The sequence below is a fragment of the Plasmodium falciparum genome, assembly GCF_000002765.6.
Source record: "Plasmodium falciparum 3D7 genome assembly, chromosome: 10".
NCBI lineage: Eukaryota > Apicomplexa > Aconoidasida > Haemosporida > Plasmodiidae > Plasmodium > Plasmodium falciparum.
The window spans coordinates 81,416-103,035 of NC_037281.1; the positions used below are offsets into that span (position 1 = coordinate 81,416).

General features: G+C 15.5%; 5 protein-coding genes across 5 annotated transcripts; all 5 read right to left on the reverse strand.

Moving 5' to 3' along the window:
- PF3D7_1001500 (early transcribed membrane protein 10.1) lies at window positions 1-324 on the reverse strand (the record flags this gene model as incomplete). Its single annotated transcript, XM_001347268.1, has 1 exon — window positions 1-324. The coding sequence occupies one exon, from the start codon at window positions 322-324 to the stop codon at window positions 1-3; it is 324 nt and encodes a 107-aa protein (XP_001347304.1).
- Window positions 325-5,122: 4,798 nt separating this feature from the next.
- On the reverse strand, window positions 5,123-7,594 carry PF3D7_1001600 (exported lipase 2; the record flags this gene model as incomplete). Its single annotated transcript, XM_001347269.1, has 2 exons — window positions 5,123-7,219; window positions 7,400-7,594. 2 exons carry the CDS (start codon window positions 7,592-7,594, stop codon window positions 5,123-5,125), a joined length of 2,292 nt encoding a protein of 763 aa, XP_001347305.1.
- Window positions 7,595-11,157: 3,563 nt separating this feature from the next.
- On the reverse strand, window positions 11,158-12,111 carry PF3D7_1001700 (Plasmodium exported protein (PHISTc), unknown function; the record flags this gene model as incomplete). The annotated part of the gene is made up of 2 exons (XM_001347270.1): window positions 11,158-11,901; window positions 12,055-12,111. The coding sequence occupies 2 exons, from the start codon at window positions 12,109-12,111 to the stop codon at window positions 11,158-11,160; spliced, it is 801 nt and encodes a 266-aa protein (XP_001347306.1).
- Window positions 12,112-14,697: 2,586 nt separating this feature from the next.
- Window positions 14,698-15,616, reverse strand: PF3D7_1001800 (Plasmodium exported protein (PHISTc), unknown function; the record flags this gene model as incomplete). Its single annotated transcript, XM_001347271.2, has 2 exons — window positions 14,698-15,381; window positions 15,518-15,616. 2 exons carry the CDS (start codon window positions 15,614-15,616, stop codon window positions 14,698-14,700), a joined length of 783 nt encoding a protein of 260 aa, XP_001347307.2.
- Window positions 15,617-17,963: 2,347 nt separating this feature from the next.
- On the reverse strand, window positions 17,964-18,946 carry PF3D7_1001900 (Plasmodium exported protein (hyp16), unknown function; the record flags this gene model as incomplete). The annotated part of the gene is made up of 2 exons (XM_001347272.1): window positions 17,964-18,587; window positions 18,740-18,946. 2 exons carry the CDS (start codon window positions 18,944-18,946, stop codon window positions 17,964-17,966), a joined length of 831 nt encoding a protein of 276 aa, XP_001347308.1.
- Between the last annotated feature and the right edge of the window lie 2,674 nt (window positions 18,947-21,620).

Here is a 21,620-nt window from a genome sequence, read left to right on the forward strand (position 1 = left end):
TTAAGCTTTAGCAGTTAAAAGTGGTGTGCTTCCTTCTTGTGATTTGTTTTTAGAATCATTGCTTCCTTTTTTATCATTTCCTTCATCTTTGTTATCGGATTTATGATTCTTATAATATATTCCAAAACCTACACCAGCACCTATTAAGGCAGCGAGAACAGAAGCTACGGAAGAAAATATTATAATATTCTTCTTCTTCTTTTGAGCATCTGTTAATTTTTTTACGCCACCTGATCCACTACTACCTCCTAAAACATATCCTGGGATAAATAATTTAACTGCTATGATAGCAACGAAGAAAAATAAAATCTTTGAAATTTTCATCCTGAATAAAATATATTAAAGTTAAAAAAATAAAATTATATAAAATAAATTTTTATAATAAATTTGGAATTAAATATTAAAAAAAAAATAAAGAATTTTAAATAATTATAAAATAAAATATTATAATATTAATAAAAAATTTTCAAAAAAGCTTTTTTTTGTTTTTTTTTAAAATATTAAATTTATATTATAAAAATAAAATGATTCTTTTAAAAATTTTTTAAATATTTTTTAAAAAATATAATAAATTAATTTTATATTATTTTTTTGAATAAAATTTTATTAAAAAAGTGATAATTTTTTTAAAGAAAAAAATTTTTTTTAAAGAAATTTAAGATTTTTTTTAAATATAATATAAATATTTTTTTATATTAAATAGGCATATATTTTTTTTTTCAATGAAAAAATTATTTTTTTTTATTTAATTTATAAAAATTAAATATATGCATATTTTTCTATATAATAAAAATAATAAAATAATGAATAAAAAAAACAACATACAGCTACAAATATATGTATCCTTTATTTATAAAAACATGTAGTTATTATATTGTCGTTATTAAAAATATTTAAAGTTGACTCTTTATTTTTATTTATTTAATATTATTTTTCTTGCATACAAGAACGACATTGAAATTTTATTTCGGCGGACAAATGTATACTTTCTTCATAAATATATAAATTGGAACGAAATATATTTCGTTGGTAACCGTTCTATATTACATATATATATATATATATATATATATAAATACAAGTTTAAGAAATATGCGAAATTTAAAAGAACTATATATAAAAAATATATTCTTTAAAAAAAAAAAAATAAAGAAATGAAAAAGTAAAAAGGAAAAAAAAAAAAAAAAACAATAAATATAATAAAAAATAATTATTCTGAAAAAATTTTAAATTAAATTTTTATATTCAAATTTTATTCATATTATTTATTTGCTTATTATATATATATATATATATATTTTTTTTTTATGCATTTTATACAATCTTATTAAATATATATTATATATATATATTAACATAATAGATTATAATCTATAATATATAATAAAATAACGTTATAATGTATTATATGCATGTATTTATTTTTTTTTATATATTACGTCATAAATATTATATATATATATATATATATATATATATTATTTCATACTACTTATATGAACTAGAATATATATTCATATAATATTCAAAAAAAATAATAAAATGAATATATTATAATATATTATATATTTGTATATGTAGAAGAAAATTGAACTAATCCATTAGATTAAAGGTTATATATATATATATATATATATATATATATATATATATATTTTATATTTACATATTAATTAAACATAAGAATATTTAAATTAATAAATACAGTGGAAATAAATAAGAATAAAATTAATTATAAAAAAATTAAATGACACATTCTATAATAAAGAAAAATAAAATTTATAGAAAATATAAGGTATTTTTTTATTAAAACATTAAAATACAGAAAATCAGTTTGTAAAAATATGTGTATATATGTGTTAATAATGCATAATATTATATTACCTTATTATTTTTTAACATGTAAGCTCATTTAAATATATTTTATTTCGTAAAAATAATATTTATTCTCCTTATTAATAATATATCGTATTCTATCATATATATATATACATAGAATAGGTTATACTTTAAGAATTTTTATTGTAATCTTCACATACACATATAAAATAAATATATTTCTTTCATATAATAAAAAAATTAAAATATTAATAATGACAAAATATAATGTTTGGTTGTATTACATTTAAATTAAAAGTACAACATATATATATATATATATATATATAATTTTGATCTTAAATTATTTTTGTGATATTATATTGTACCCTATATTTATTATAATCATAATACATTTTATTTTAAACGGAAAAAAATATTGTTCACAAGGTGCTTTTTATTCATACTAATATTATTATAAATTTTCTATATATTATAAAATAAATGATATATATATATATATATATATATATATATATATATAATGTTTTGTTACATAAAATTATATAATAATAATATATAATGAATTTTTAAATCATTCCAAGTATATTAAATAAATTTGAAATCATGAAATAAAAAAATAAAAACTAAAAAAAAAATTTATAATAATAATACCTCAATAAAATGTCTCATATATTTTTAGAATATAGAACAAAAAAATAATAAAAATATTTGTTCGACCATTGATTTAAAATAATAAATGTATTATTATTTTAAGAATAAAAAGAAGTATATTTCTTTAACTTCTTTTTTGTTGTTGTTTTTAAATTTTACCATTTATAATATTATGTTATTATACATTCGTAAATAACTATAAATAGGAATATGTATGTATGTATATATATATATATATATATAGTGCATAATGTTTTAATAGATATAACTTGCTCTTTTCATTTTAAATATAAATTCCGATTATGTGAAATACTTAACAATATAATTAGTATCTTTTATTTATATTGTAAATTAATTATAATTTTATAAATGTGTCTTTTTAATATATTAAACTTTTTCTTCATTTAAAAATTATGATAGGAATGATTTATAAAAATATAATTATGTATAATAATTACAAAATCAGTAATGAAACAATTAATACACAAATATATTATATCTTAAAATTTTGTGTTTTCTTTTATATTTTTTGTAAATAAAATTAGGTTGATCTATTTTCATCTTTTGGTAACATATTAAATTTTTTAAGTAAAAGAACAAATAAAAATATATATATATTAATATAATATTATTCTTTTATATATCTAAAATATATTGAAATTTACAAATATATGCATTCCAATCTTTTAGATTATAAGAACATAAAAAGAAAACATTTTTTCAACAACATCAAGCATATATTGATACACAATAAATTTTAAGTCATGAAGAAAATTAAAATACTAATTCTTCTACAGTATGTCAGTCAAAAAAATTAAGGCTATAAAAATCTAATTGAAAAAGTTAAATGTAATAATTTTCTTCCTATCAAAATTTTATCAAATAATAGGAACATATTATTGCTTAAAAAAAAATAGAAAGATTGAATTAGGACATAAAAGAGTATAATAAATGTTTGTAAAATAATTTAGAATATTATAATAATAAATTAAATATGTAAAAAAAGATATCAATTTATAAGGCATCTTGTAGAAGTATTATACATACATAAGATAATATTATTCAAAAATATATTGAAATATATTTTAAGAATTAAAAAAAGATGAATTGTGTAATATATATTGACATACATTTCCATATCAAAGTATCAAATCAATTAAAATATACAAATAATATATGCATAAAATAAAAAAATAAAAAAAAAAATTACCATTAAATTATATAAATAATAAAAGAAAATAAATTTATCATGTATGATTTCAAACAATGAATAACGAAAATAATAAATTATGTCTTTTAATTATATTCTTATATAACATTTATTATTTTTTTTTAAATTGAAATATATAGTAACAGAAAATTCCACATATAAATAATAGAGAAAATGAAATAATATCTTTTATATATATATATGACACAAACTATTATACAAAGAAATCTTAATGAATACTTTTATAAATGGATTTATAATAATCTATTAATAAATAATGAATATAAAATTATTTTTCGTGGTGCTAGACATTTATGAAGAAAAAATCATACCTGACTACAAAAAATTTAGAAATTGTGTTCTTGAATAAGAATATGAATTTAAATATCAAAAATTAAATATCATATAAAATTTTTAGAATATATGATCAAACAAGAGACTTCCATGGAATGTGCATGAAATAATTTATCAAGCACTAATGAAAAACAATCTATTTCATAAGCAAAATTATTCTTATAAATGTCTTCTATATATATATGTTATATATGTTGCTGTATTATATCTCAGATGTAATTCATTTATAAAAAAAAACATTTTCTATTCAGAACAAATCATTCTCTTAAATATTTTAATAATTAAAAAAGAAATATTATTCAATATTAAGCTTATTAATTATATAACAAATCTTAATATAATATAATATAATGTTTTTATCCTTCTTATATAAAATAATATTATATAAAAAAAAAAAAGTACACATAAACAAATGCATATTCATTAATTGCCTATTTTCTTTTTTCACTCTTAAATTAAAAATTATTCAGAAATAAAGATATTAAATTAATATTATATTATGTTAAAGTCTTTTCCTAAATATATTTTTTCCCTTTTATATAAATATAAATAAATATATCTATATGTATATATGTATATATATACATATATATTTTATGCACATATTATTAATACAAAAAAAAAAAAATTCAATACAGTAAAATAAAAATATATTTTATTTTCATTTAATAATATACAAAAATAAGAATAACTTAATTAATAATATGCACTAGAAAAAAAATATATCTTTTAATAATCAAAGAAAAATTAAAATACGTAAAATACACTATTATAATGAATGATGTGTATAGATATGATTACATTTACAAAAAAAAAATAAAATAAATAAATAAATAAATATACATATGTATATATATTTATTTATTTACATAAACATTAATTTATTCATTTATCTATTCACTATAAAGGTGTAATATTAAATAGACATATAAAAATTCCGGTATAAAAAATATTTTATAATGTTAATTATTAAAAAAACATAACATTTTTTTATAGCGGAATGAAATATCATTAAAAATGATAAAAAAAAAAAAAAAATCTTTCTTTTTTTTTCTGGTTTATAAATTATGGATATATATTATTAAGCCAATTAACTAAAATATCAACACTTTCTGCTGTTTCTGGTTCACATGCTAAACTATGAGCACCATAATTTAATATGTGAGCACTTAAGTGTTTAAACTTCTTGTCTTCCTTATCAGAATCATTTTTATTATTTTTTTCGGATTTTATTTTCTTTTTAAAATTCTTATAATATCCATGATTACATGATTTCCATAAATGTTTGTCAGGTTCTAATTCATTACCTTCTAAAACTGTATAATCTTCTAAATGCTTACATGGCTCATTATCCAAATCCAATAATTCACTAGAATTAGATACATCCTTGTCATCAGCTGATACTTGTTTCTTCTCTTTATTTTTATTAAATCCTTTTAAATTAGTTCTTTCTACATTCTTTTTATTTTTTGTATCATTAATATCCTTATTATTATTCGAATTTTTGTCAATTTTACTGTTGTATAAATCTATCATTTTTTTCATAAAATTAACAGTACCTGTAGGATCAACCGTCACATCATATTTTGACTGCAGAATCATAATATCAACATTACTTTTATCTATATATTTTAGAATATTATGTTTCATACAATTATCAGCACCTTTTACACATTCGGACGCCATTCCAACTTTTAATCCTTCAGAATATTGAAAAGGATCGATTTCAGAATCATATTTAATCCATGGATATTTTGAACCACCTTCTTTTACATCAAGCGTTAGAAGAGGATGGAATCCCTTAAGTATATTACCTATACTTATTAAAATTCTATTAGTAAATTTACTTTTCTGTCTCTCCACACTAATCATAGGAGAAATAAGTACTAAACTTTTAATCTGTGACTTCCATTCTTTATTTAATTTATGTATGTATTCAAACATTTTTAAAGCTATACAACCACCCATAGACGTACCCATAATTATTATTGGTTTTACATCATTTTTTTCTTTCAACTCTTTTATAAATATTTCTAAACCTTGAACAGCATCTAAAACAAAGTTTTCAAAATCATCGACAAAACAACGTTCATCTTTGAACCCATCTGATAAACCATGAGATTGATTATCAATACCAAAAAATGAAAATTGATTATCGTTAAATTTTTGTATCCAGCTATTTTCATATGATAATGTTCGTTCCCCGCAATTACAATAATCACTAAGACCACAATATGAACAATAATATAAATTACTATCAACATTTTCATTATTATCACTTTCATCAATTAGCAATACCTTCGTATCATCAATATGTGTTTTAAAATTCATTTCACTAACTGAACTTTCTGAATGGACATTTTTCTTTAAATTATTTTTCTTCTTTTCCGTATCACTCATAATAGAATGTGCAGATGCACTTTTGAGGGAGGCATTTTCTGATTTTACATTTTTCTTCAATTCGTTAATATCACAAGATTCACACTTACCCTTTTTTGTACTTCCATTCTCATTTTTTATATCCCCTCCATTTGTATTCCTTTTTTCGTTTACCCATTTAGGTCTACCATAGTAATTTAAATATTCATTTCTTAAGTGTGAAGTAATTCCATGTAGGGCAAATATATGAGCTTTAGCATTTGGAATATACCAAGCATATCTAGCTATTTTCATATTATCTTTATTAGTAAAAAAATGAACTTCTGGATTACCATCATCAAATATTATATAATCATCTTTATCATGTTTCTCTTCATTTAATATATTTTTAAATTTCTTTTCAGCATTTCTTATTTCTTCCTTATTTTTTTCATTCAAATAATATTTCTTACTATCATCATAAATCAAACGTTTGATAATATCATAATTAACATATGGAATATGACTACTTAATTCATCTTCATTATTATCATAATTAACATCTGGAATATGACTACTTAATTCATCTTCATTATTATCATAATTAACATCACTAAGTGTTTCCTCCTTAACATTCTCATGATCATTGACGTTTGATTTGTTTCCTGTTTTATCATATATATCGTTACTCAATAACAATTTTTCAAATCTTTCATCATCTTTTAAAGCTTCAGCTAATTTCCTCGTATATCTATCAACAATTTTCAACTGTGATATCTTTTTATGTTCAATTAATGCAACATCCTAGGGGAAAAAATAAAAATGAAAATAAAAATAATGACAAATATATAATAATAAATTAAATATATATATATAACTACGAAGTTGTAAAATAAATATGCACATATATATATATATATATATATATATATATATATTTCTAATAATCATATATTTATTATTAAATTAAAATTTTGACTTTACTTTAATTAACAAATAAATCATTCCTAGAACTGTCATAGTAATACGTTTAGATACGGTAGGAACTAAACAATTCTTTGTATTTTTCTTATCATTTTTGAAATAAATAGAGAAAAGTTTATATTCATTTGATTTTATATTAATTTTTATCATTAACTCTTTACATATAATTGAACTCCACCTCCTAAAATTGAGCATATTCAATTAAATTTAAAAAAAATATAAAACAACAAATTAAAACCAACAAACAAATATAAAAAAAATAAAAAAAATAAATATATATATAGGTGAATGGATTAATATAAAGCAGTCTATTTAAATATTTTCAATATTTCTACTTTTAGAAAAAAAAAAAAATATATACACATATATATAATAATATGTTAGAAATTACGAACATAAAATCTTAATGCACAATTTACACTTAAACACACAAAAAAAAATTATATAAAAAAAAATATATATATATATATATATATATATAAGTTATAAAATATACAATTGTTTTAATATTATACACATACAGATGAATTTGAATTGATACTTTCTATAATGAAAAATGTATCTAATAATATAAATAATAACTTATGGACAACTATATGTGTCATTCATGTTTATATTAATTTTTTTTTTTTTTTTTTTTTAAACATAAAATCAAATTATACTTTATTTATATGAGCATTTAAAACATATCAAAACAAAAACAAAAACACTAATTAAAATAAATGTTGTAATGTATTAAAAATATATATATATATATATATATACATATATTTATACAAAAAAAAGTTAAAAAAACTTAATAGTAGACGTTACTATTTTTATATAATATGTCATAAATATATATATATACAATTATATATATATATATATATACATTTTAACAAAAAAAAAAAATTACTCTAAAAATAAGAATATATAAGAATTATAATATATAATTTATTTATATTATCAAATATTCAATATTTCTTTCTTTTTTTTTTTTTTCTTCTTTGTATGTTTTTGTTTTATAAAAAATAAATAAAGTATAAATGCTATAAAAAAAAAAAAAAAAAAAAAAAAATAATTCTTTTTTTTATATTAAAACAATAAAAAAATATAGAAGTATAATTAAAATATTAAACATATTATTATTCACATTATTGTATATATAGAACATGTAATATATAAAAAAAATGAAATTTTTTAAAAAAATAGAACAAGAAAAAATATACATATACAATTCAAATAATCAATCATACAATAAGACAAATGTTTAAAATAATATGTTAAAAAATTCAATGTTTTTCTTAATATTTTACTCTACTACCATAAAATTTTACATATTCAAATATATAAATATATAATATATAATTCTTAATATAAATATAAAAAAGTAATACTTTTATTATTTTAAAAAATTATATAAAAATAAATATTATATATATATATATATATATATAATTCAAATGATCGATCATACAATAGAACTAATCTTTAAAATAATATATTAAAAAATTCAATGTTTTTTTTAAATATTACTCTCGTACCACAAAATTTTACCTATTCACATATAAAAATACATGTAATGGTATATATATAAATATTATATGCATATATAAATTATTCTTAATATAAATACATTAATGTAATATTTTTATTACTTTAAAAACTCATAAATAAATATAAATATATATATATAATATGTTATCCATATATTATATATATTTTAATATTAAAATAACATATATATTTTTTTTTATACAATATGGAATAAATCTTGTTTTCTAAAAACTTTATGGTAGCATAATTATATAATGTATAATATATATTATAAAACTTAAAAAAATAAAAAAAAAAATTAAAATAAAATAATAAAAGTATCATAAAAAGAAAAATATATATATATATATATATATATATATATATATATATATATATATATGAATAATAAATTAATAGACTGCAAAAAACAATTTTTTTTTTTTTCCAATTTATTATTATATTTATCTATATATTGTACTTATTAGTCTTAATGTGGTATTATCTTATTTTTAAATTATATTAAATATACTATTATAAGCATTTTTATATATTTTAATAATACTTATATAAAAAGCAGTTAGGTTCTAAAAACATAAAAAATTTTCAAAAAGATAATATAATTTAAAACAAAAAAAAATTCATAAAAACTGGTAATAAAAGAAACAGATATATTATTATAATAAATAAAGTAATGCTTGAGAGAAAATTATTTACTTTTTACTTTATTTCTTTTAAATAATAAAAATATTTATTAGAATTCATTTAAAAAAAAAAATATAATAACTAAAAATACTACTAATAAAATAAATAATAATCAATAATACAAATAATTAATATATTTTATTTAAAAAAAATTATCATTTTAAATGATAAATTATAAAAGATGAATAAATGATATTTAAAATGTGCATAAAATAAATGTATATATATATATATATATATATATATATATATATATATATATTATATATATGTACGATTACACGTATTTTCTTACACATATATATATATTTATATATATATATATATATATTTAGTTAGTTAGTTAGTTATAATATATATAATCATAATGTTAAAATTAAAGAATAAATTACATTTTAAAAATATATTTTATAAATATTTTTGATTATTAAAGTGTGTTAATTTAATTTTAAGAATAAATTTATTTCGAATTATGTTAATACTATGAAGCATTTTATTTTTAAATGTTTTTATATTACACAAATGAATATATTATATAATATATATATATATATAATAATATATAAAAATATAAATATGTGTGTATATATTTCTCTTTCACCTAGGATATATTATATGATGTATTTAAAAAAGGAAAAAACAAGACTTGCCCATTTTTTTAAATTTTAATAAAATATATATCTTGCATCTTAGATTATTATTCTAAAATATATTATTATTATTTTATATATATAGTATTTTAATAATTCATGGTATATATAATACTATGAAATTTTTTTTTTTTTAAGATGTATACAATAAAATGTTTGAGTTGGCATATTACTAATATTTCTTTTTTTTTTTTTTTTAATTTTTATTATTAGTATTGTTTCTAGAAAATGTATTGTATAATAATATATATATATTATAATTCTTAATGATAATACGTACATTTTTTATTATAACTCATTTAATAATTTATTTTCTTATTCAAATAATATTTAAGAAATAAAACTAGTTTACAAATATAATATTTTTGATCATTTTATATAAGAAATATATATATATATATATATATATATATATTTTTTTTAATTAACAAAAATGTGTTATTTTGAGAAGCTGCGAAATACATATTAAATTCTTCATGTAAAAAATTTCTTTGGAATAATATAATATATTTTAACTTAAATATTATTATAAATACAAGAAGCAATTAATATTTATCAAAAAAAAAAAAAAATAAAATAAAGTAGCATATTATAAATTCAATAATTAATTTTTTAGTTCATATAAAAATTAGGGAAAACAGAATTATTTTTTTTTATGGTATTTTTTATTACAAATATTAACAAAAAAAAAAAAAAAAAAAAAAAAAATATATATATATATATATATATATATATATATATATATAACGGGAAAGAACCATATACATGCATATTTACCGTTAAATAAAGCTTTTAAAAATCAAACATATATAATTTTATTCATTTATTTATATTATTTCTTTTCTTATATATATATATATATATATATATGTTATAAACTTATTGTTATTGTGATCGTAATTTTCTTTTTCTTTTGTTATCAAAGTCAATAAATTTTTGGTAAATATATTCACGCCAAGTTTCATCAACTGTATATCTAACTTCTTTCCATTTTTTTTGATATCCATAAATGGCATCTAAAAGTGAACTACGTTTTCTTTCACCAATATTAGCAAAAACATGAAAATTTTTAAAAAAGAAATTTTCTTTATTTATTAAAGTTTCTTCCATTTCATAACTTGCCTTTAACCAACATTTTTTTTTTATATTTTCAGGTATATCATAATATTGAGATAATTTTTCACTATATTCATGTATATCTTCTTTCATATTAAAAAACTTTTTTTTTTCATTATCATGTATTAAATCAAATATTTTATGCATATCTTGAACAGACACAACTTCACCTAAACTATCTATTTTTTCTTTTATTTGTTCATTTGATAAAACTCTCTGATGATTTTTATTTCTAAGAACAGGTACTACTTCCATATCATATAATGTATTATCAAATGTCACATCATTAGTATTTGAAAAATCATCTATCTTACCATCTTGATATTTTTTTGATTTCTTTTTCTTTTTGCGTTCTTCATTATTTACATCCTTCTGTTGATGTGAATCATTCTCTTTATGTTCACTGTTTTTGTTTCTCAAAGTCTGATAATTATCAATACATAATTCACACAAAATCTTAATTTGTCTTGCTTTAATTTCAATACCTCCTTTTTCTTCCCATATGGATGCATTCTATAAATAATAGACAATATAAAGTTATTTCTTAAAAAATATACTAGCAAAAAATAAGATACATATATATATATATATATATATATGTGTGTGTATACTTAAGTTTTTTTTTGTTTTTTTTTTTTTTTTTTTATATTTATTTTAAAACCTTACTTTTAAAAAAATAAAAACTACGGCTACAAAAAAAACCGCACATGGTCTTGGTTGCATAAACCTTAAAATATTTCTCATGTTTAACTTATATTTATTCATTTATTATTAATTTGAAACTTGACAACTAAAATTTACACAATATAAATATATATATAATTTTTTTTATTTTCTTTTAATATTCAATTATACGTACACATATATATATATATATCCAAAAAGTATATTTTTCTATATATATATATAAAAATTTTTAAACTGCTTGTCACTGCACTTTATATAAAAAAAATTAAATAAAATATTAAAATAAAGAATAAAATTATTTTCAATGACTTATACTAAATTGTGCAAAAGAATAGCCAAGGCATATAATATTTAAATGCAACGTAAATATTATGATATATATATATAATATATATATTTTTTTATTTAGTGTATCAAAATATTATATAATAAAATATGAATGTAAACTTTAATTTTTACAATAAAGTATAAATTATATAAAAATACCAAAAAATAAAAATGAATTATAATAATGAACGATAAAAATAAAAATGTTTTAAAATCACTTGTTAAAATTATTTCTGTCATGTAAAAAAAAAAGGAATATATATATATATATATATATAATATTTTAATTTTATTGTTTTTCTTATAACGGAGTAAAAAGATCCAATTATTTATTTTATTCAGTGTTTTATGTACATCTTAATAATAAATATAGTGAACAAAAAATTATCACCAAAAAAGTTTTATCTTTGTTTTTATTTTTTTACTCAAATTATTATAAATATAGCAGCTATATATACAATCAAATCATATATTTTTTTTTTTTTTTTAATTATTTTTCATAATACATTTTTTTAATAATATCCTTAAAAAATATTAAATAAAATATAAATTTTTAAATTAGCTTTTTTTCAAAATTTATAAAAACATATTATAATATATATTATATATAAATAATATATATATATAAAAAAAAAAAAATTAAACAAAATAATAAATTTAAAAAAAAAAACAAATCAAATAAAATAAAATATTATTTATGCATTTTATATTATAAAAATATTTTTAAATGATATTTGCTTCATTTTACTAATAGAATAATTTTAAACATAAGAATACTTTCAATAAAAAAAATTCTGTATTTTATAAAAAAGAAAATATTAATAAGCCATATATTTTTTTAATAAATCATTTTTAGAAATATCTTATATATTTCGAATATATTAAATATACTTTTAGATCAAATTATTTATTATATTTATATTATAATTATATTATAGTTACATATATATCTATGCTGAACTCTTTATATTAATATATATAAAAATATATAATAAATAGACAAGCTATAAATATATTATATATATATATATATATATATATACAATATAATATATATAATATAACATATATATATGATTTGAAAATATTTCCTTTTTGAAAAAAAAAAAAAAAAAAAAAAAAATTTATAAATGTGAAAAAAAAGAGTCAAACTTAAAATAGTAAATAATATATATATTAACATATATTTTATTTATTTATTCATTATAAAATATGGCTTCTTTAATATTTATTATATATGAGAAAATTTTAATTTATTATTATTCTTCTTTTTTAAATATTAATTAATATATAATATAACCTTTTTCTATTTATATAAAAAAAAAATAAATAAAATTTATATATATAAATAAAATAATTAAGGTCATTTTTTAAATACTTATTTCACTTCTTATTGAATATGGTTACATGTACGTATCAATATTTTTTATTGATTTTTTTTGATATAAAAAAAGTACATTAATAATATTAATTATATATACATATATATATATATATATATGTATATTTGATCCTTATAATTAATCTTTTAATATTATTAATATTTTTTAATTGTATTTTTTAATCAAAAAATATGTCAAAAAGAAAAAAAAATTTAATATCAAAACTGCATATTTTTAAAAAAATTATATAAAAATAAAGAATAATTCTAAATAACTTAAAACGTATATAATTCTAAAATTATTGTTAATATATATGTATATATATATATATATATATATATATATATATATATTTATATTTATATATATATTTTTTTGAAATAATGAACCTAAAACATTTATGTTATAAACCTATTATACATATAAAAATGATATATAAGTATATATGTATGCATATTATTTAATATCCTTACTAAAACATTCTACATTAAATAGACGTGTTCAAAAACAAAGAAGGATACATTAATATATATTTTTTTCATTATAATATTATATATTTCTCAATTCAATAATTTGTATTTAGGAAAAAATATTAAACTTTTATTATATATATATATATGATCTTAATACGTTTTTAATATATTTAATATGATTCTACAGTTCAACAAATGAATATTTTTTACAAAGTTTCATAATTAACAAAAAAAAAAAAAAAAAAAAAAAAAAAAGAAAGAAACAAATAAACAAAAATAGAAATAAATAAACAAAGAAAGAAAATTGTATTCATCTCCCATAACTATTACATATATATATATATATATATATATATATATTTATGTATATATATTTGAATAACGTATAATATATAACATGTAACATTTAAAAATTTATCTTATAGAGTGTTCCTAATTCTTTATAATCTCTGATTTAATGCCTTTTTTAATTTTTTAATACAAATTTTTTTGGTTTCTTTTTTTGTATTTTTATATCCATTCACACTAAATTTAACAAAATCTTCAAATTCTTGAAGCGTTACTGTTTCTTGTTGCATTAAATTATGAAATTGACTATTTTGAATACTATCTAATTTTAATAATTCTTCAGTAATTATAGCACAACATTTATTCCATACTTTTTTACCAAGTTCTTCATTTTTATTGGTATCACTAAAATATTTATCATGTATTTTTCTTATACTATATATAAGAGAATGAAATTTATTTCTCTCATTACAATGTACCTTAAACCAAATATTGCGAATAATATCCTTTGATGGAACATTTTCTAGTTCTTTTATTTGTTTATTTATACTATCGGACATATCTTCTAAAAAACCATCATTTTCCTGGTTTAATAATTCCATATCTGATTCACTTAATTCTTTTTCACATTCTCCATCATTATATATTTTTAAATAATCATAATATCCTACTGCAGCATTATTACTAATACTACATGGAGAATGTTGTGATTTGCTTTTTACCTTTTCAATACCTGATCTACCTTCTTTTTTTGCATTATTATCTGATAATGTTCTACGATGTACTTTACCTTCATGAAAGTTCGATGTTCCTTTGTTCTTATATATCCATAAATTCTAAAAATAAATAAATAATTCATACAAAATGTTAGATATTATAACAATATTAATACAAAAAAATATATAATATTTTATATACCATATATAATTAAAAATTTATACAAACATTATACATATATATTAATTTATTCACCATAATACAGATAAGAACTATTCCTAGGAAACTTAAAATTTTAGGTTTAGAAGAAGAATATGTAAACATTTTCTTTATACTATAATTTGTCTTATCCATGTTATATCAATAATATATAATAATACCCTTCTTTTTATATATTTTTTTTTTTTTTGTCTTATAATTTTTACTGGGTGCACTCGATATTTTAAATAGGTACTTTTTTAACTTAATGCTCTACAAACTTATATATATATATATATATATATATGTATAATATTAAAAATAAATTTATATATAAAGAATTAGAAATAAAAAAAAATAAAACGTCCTGAAATTATAATTCAAATTTGATTTACATATATATTTATATATATGAATGTATATTTTTATTAATAAAAAAAATATTAAAAATTTATTTCATTATATTAAATATATTTACTAATTAAAACAAATAAAAGAAATATTATGTATTACATATTATATAAGTATTATATGTATTTATATATATATATATATATATATATATATAATATGCAAAACATTGAAAATTCGTTAATTTTAGAAATAAAACTTAATAAAAATACATAAAAAAATAAAAAAATAAATCATCAGAATTTATAGGACAAAATAATATAAAATATATAAATCAATGCTTTATATAAACAACACCATTTAAAATAACCAAAAAATATAATATTAATATAAATCTACTTTTGTAAAAAATATATTTTTTTTTTCTTTTTTAATTATTTTAAAATAATAATATAATATAATAAATATATAATATATTATATATTATATATATATATATAATATCCGTAATTACATAACCAAATAATTTATAATATGGTAATAAATAAATTATACATTTTTAATAATATAATAAAATATTTGTCATATTTAAAATTAAAGAAAAATCCAAAGAATCTAATTCCATTTAATATATATTTATAAAAAAGTTATAATTTTGTATACTTAAAAAAAAAGATATATTTTTATATAATTATTATATAATATAATAAAAATTACCATCGATATATTAATGTATGCATATATTTATAATATATAATATTTTAATATAATATTTATATATATATATAATTATTTATTTTATTTTTTTTATATATAATATGTATGCAGAATTTTAAATATGCTTTACATATTATATAAGATGTAAAAATATTTATTATATTATTATATATATTATATTTTTATCATATATATTATATATATATATATATATTTTTTTTTTTTTTTTTTTTTTAAATTATAAATTTCTATTTATATAATTATTGTTCTTCCTCATTTTTGTATTATTATATTACAGAATATATAATATTAATTAATACATTTATGACGATTCTTTTAAAAAATTTGTCATGGTTATTTATTATATAATATAGTTATAAAATTATAATTAATTTTTTTGTCTCATTTAAGGAAACAATAAAATAAATAACATTTAAAATATGTTCACAGAAATATAGCATATATATTAATAAAGAAATAGAAAACTTACCCTAAATAATATGAACATATTGCTTACATATAACATTTTTAAAAAATGAAATATCCAAGAAACCAAAAAAGTACATACATGGTTATAATTATTCATTGAAAGAGAATAAAAAATTCGGAAGTTATCCTTATATATTTACAGATATAAATTATTAAATTAAACAAAATTTTAGTTATACCAGTACAATGTAAAAATTTATGCATATTTATTTTATGTTATAAAAATAGTCATAAGCTACGCATTTATTATAGCCATTTATACATGACAAAAAAAAAAAAAATATATATATATATCCCTTATTATATATTAAATTGTGAAATAAATAACTCCCGTGATATTTTTCACAGTTATATTGTATTCCTTTATTTTTAAAAAAATAAAAAATTAAAAATATATTATTTTTTATGTATATATTATAAAAAAAAAAATTGTGTTTTTTCCTTGTAAATTTTAATAATTAAAAAAATATAATAATCAAAACGTCATGAATTAATTATAGAGAGGAACACATGTAAAAAAATATAACGGAAAAAACTCTTTCCAAAAAAAAAAAAAAAAAAAAAAAAAAATCATCATTTCACATATATATAAATATATTTATCAATAAAATATATGTAAAAACATATATAGAAATATATACACATATTATATATTTTACAAAACATATAAATATAACTATAAATTGGTAAAAAAAAATAAAATCAAATAAGATAAAATAAATAAATAAATAAATAAATAAATAGCAAAATTTAATTACATATACCTATTAGTTCTATTATTTATGGAAGGTATATATAATATAAACAAAATAAAAAGCAAAAAATACACATTTTTATATAAACATAAGTACACATATAAATAAATATATATATATATATATATATACATCACTTTACATATATTTACCTTATAAGTAATAAATCAAATTAGTCTTTTCTTAAATATTTATTTAAATTTTATGAAATGAAATTTATCATTATATGCTTTTAAATCTAATGCAAAATTTACTCCTTTTAAAAATAAAGCAACCATTAATAATAAAGCTGTCTTAAAATTGTCATTTTTCAAAAGTATTGCTGTCATTGTAATAAGAAAAGTAGGTGACGTGCCTATTTTTTTTAAAGTAATAACACTTCTACGAATAAAATTTGAATTAAATTTCATATTACCAATTTCTCCTTTATTTGGATTATTTGGATCCACTTCTTCAACTGTATAAGGTTTAGGTATTTCTTCACCTTCTTCCGCATTTTCAACATTTATACATTTTAATTGACTTATGTCTTTTTTCATAAATCTTTCCAACGTATTTTCATTATTTCCTATTTGTTCAAAGAAATTTCCATTTTCTTTCATTTCTTTAGATAATGCATTCATATCGATATTATCAAAATATTGTTTCATTGTTGATCTTATATTCTTTGTTTCTTCATCACTACAACCCATATTTTTTAAAAAGGTATCTTTAAACACATCAAAAACAGTATCGAATTCTAATAGTGGTTCGGATAAAAATCGACTAGTACTTAAATCTGTCATTCTACACCCATCATTCATATAATTTCCATACTAAAAAAAAAACGGTATATAAAAAAAAATGAAATATAAATAAATAAATAAATAAATATATATATATATATATGTTATATTAATAATATAATTTTACATACTTCTCTTTCTTTTATTTCTTTCTAATTTCATTTTATATTAATATTCCTTACGTTATTTATAAATGTCACTATCCATATTAAAAGGGTAAATACAGTAAATTTTAATAACGGAAAAATATTTATATTTTTCCCCTTAATATATCTATTACTTTCTGGTTCCATTTTCGAACTAGAATAACTTGTGGAATTATCATTAATCATTTTTTTGTATGTATAAAAATTCATACTCATTTCGTTATTATTATGATCTTTTATCATAATATTCTTTTTAATAATAACATTGTAAAAGAAAAAAAAAAAAAAAATAAAAGAATAATGTATATAAAGAATTTATAAAAAAAAAAAAAAAAGAAAATGAATTCACGAAACTAATCACTATATATATATATATATATATATATATATATATATTTATATTTATATTGATACATGAAAATATAAACATATAAATCTATATATACTATTTAAGTAAATATATATAAATAATATAATTAATTATATATAATACATACATATAAATATATTTTAAGATACATTATAAAAAATATACAAAAAAAAAAAAAAAAAAAAAGTATTATTATTTTTATAAATAACAATAGGATTATAAAAATTAATATATCATATTAAAAAAAGAAATATATATATTTAAAAATGTATATATTTTATTATTATATATAATTTTACAAATAAAATGTTACTTATTTCTAATATATATATAATATATATATTATATATATTTATTTTTTTTAGATATATTTATTTCTATGTAAAAAATATTTTAAAAAAAATAAAAACAAAACAAACTTTTACAAATATAATTTTTTTTTTTTTTTATATTTTTTACAGTATTTAAATATAAAAACTATAAGAATACTACTTTTTTTAACCAATTATATTATAACCATACGAATACCTTTCAAATACAAGTTCTTTTATTTTTTTTTAATTTTCTGTACAAATTTATATATACTAAATCATTAGAGTATATTTAATTAAACAATATTATATATATATATAATAATATATATGGAGAAAAAACAAAAAAAAGAAAAAAAAAAAAAAGTTTCAATATTTTCTTTATAGAAAAGAATAATAATTTTTAATTATGATAATAATATAATAAATACATTTATTATATATATAAGTATATATGGGTAATAATGTTTATAAATATAATTATTCTTCTTATATATATATATTAATAATATATATATTTATTTATTTACAACCAAATAAAAATGTATTTGTTTTTATAATGCATTATATATATTATATATATATATAATAATAATATATATTATAAATTGTATTTCTGCTTTTACAGTTTTCTTTTTTCTTTTTTATATATCCTACATTAACAAGTACAAAGAGATCCTACGTATTAATTTTATATATTATTTTTCTTTATAAAAATATATTATTTTATAATAATACAAATAAATAAGGTTTTTTTTGTTTTTTTATACGTACAAATAAAATATATATGTAAGTTGTGAGTTAAAAAAGATAGAAAATTTTTTTTTGATATCAATATTGTTATATAATATATACTATATATTATTCATAAGTTTCTTTTTTTATAAAGGAAAAACATATATGGTTATATACATGCACCATTATATTATTATATATATAATATATATATAATATATATATTATATATTATATTATATAAATATAATAAAATTATACATATATTTATTATTTTATATATATAATTATATTATATATATATATATATTTTTTTTTTTTTTTTTTTTTTTTATTCCTTAATGTTTCCCCCTTTTTTATTATATTTTTCTTGATATTTCTTTATATTCCTTTTAAAAAATAAAATTTTTGTTGTACTTATTTTTAGTATACTCAGTTGTATAAAAATTAGGAATAAAAAAAAAAAAAAAAAGTACAAAAATTATATTAAGAATATTAATATAATATTTAATAACAATTATAAAAATGAATGTAAATAAGGAAACCCACATATAAAATATAATTCAATTTGTTTGTAAAAGAGAAAAATTAAAAAATATAATTAAATAATAAAATATATTATATATATACAACATATATATGCAAAGTATTTCCAAGTTACTATACAAAAATTCATAAATTTTTTCTGATAAAATAATTCTTTAGAACTATCCTATTTAAATACTACTAAAATGTTCTTTGCTCAATTGGTTTTCTTCTTTCATTTGAACAATATATAATAGTACATATTTATTTTTTTCTTTCCTTAAAAAATATATGTATAAATATATATGTGTTCATATATTTTCCTAAAGGCAACATTCACTTTCCATATAATAATATTTATATAAATATAAAAGTAATTTCAGAAAACGCCTTATTTTTTTTTTTGTCTCAATTTTATATTTTAATATTTTGTAATTTTTTTAAATTGGACAAATTCATTCGGATATTTTATAATTATATAATATAATATAATTTTTAAAATAAAATAAAATAAAGGAAAAGAAAAGAATTCGTATTTTTAATATATTATCATTTATCCTAAATTAATATAAAAATATTTAATTATTTAAAAACCAAAGAATCATAATTTTTTCATCATTAAAGTAAAAGAAAAATAAGTAGATATATTATTACACAATAAAAAAAAAAAAAAAAAATTAAATAAAATGAAAAAGCCATTTTTTATACAAGAAAAAAAATAAATAAGTATTTATTCAACATCAAAAAAAAAAAAAAAAAAAAAAAAAAAAAAAACTGTAAAGAATGAATTATATTGTCTATAACTAAAAGGTATATTTTAATAAAAATATTTGAATGTACTTATAAGATATATATATATATATATACATACTATTTAATATCTATGAACAAATTGATATACTTCAAACATACATTAATTCAAAATAAATATTAAGTATGGCTTTTTTTTTTTTTTGCTTTTTTTTTCTTTCTTGTT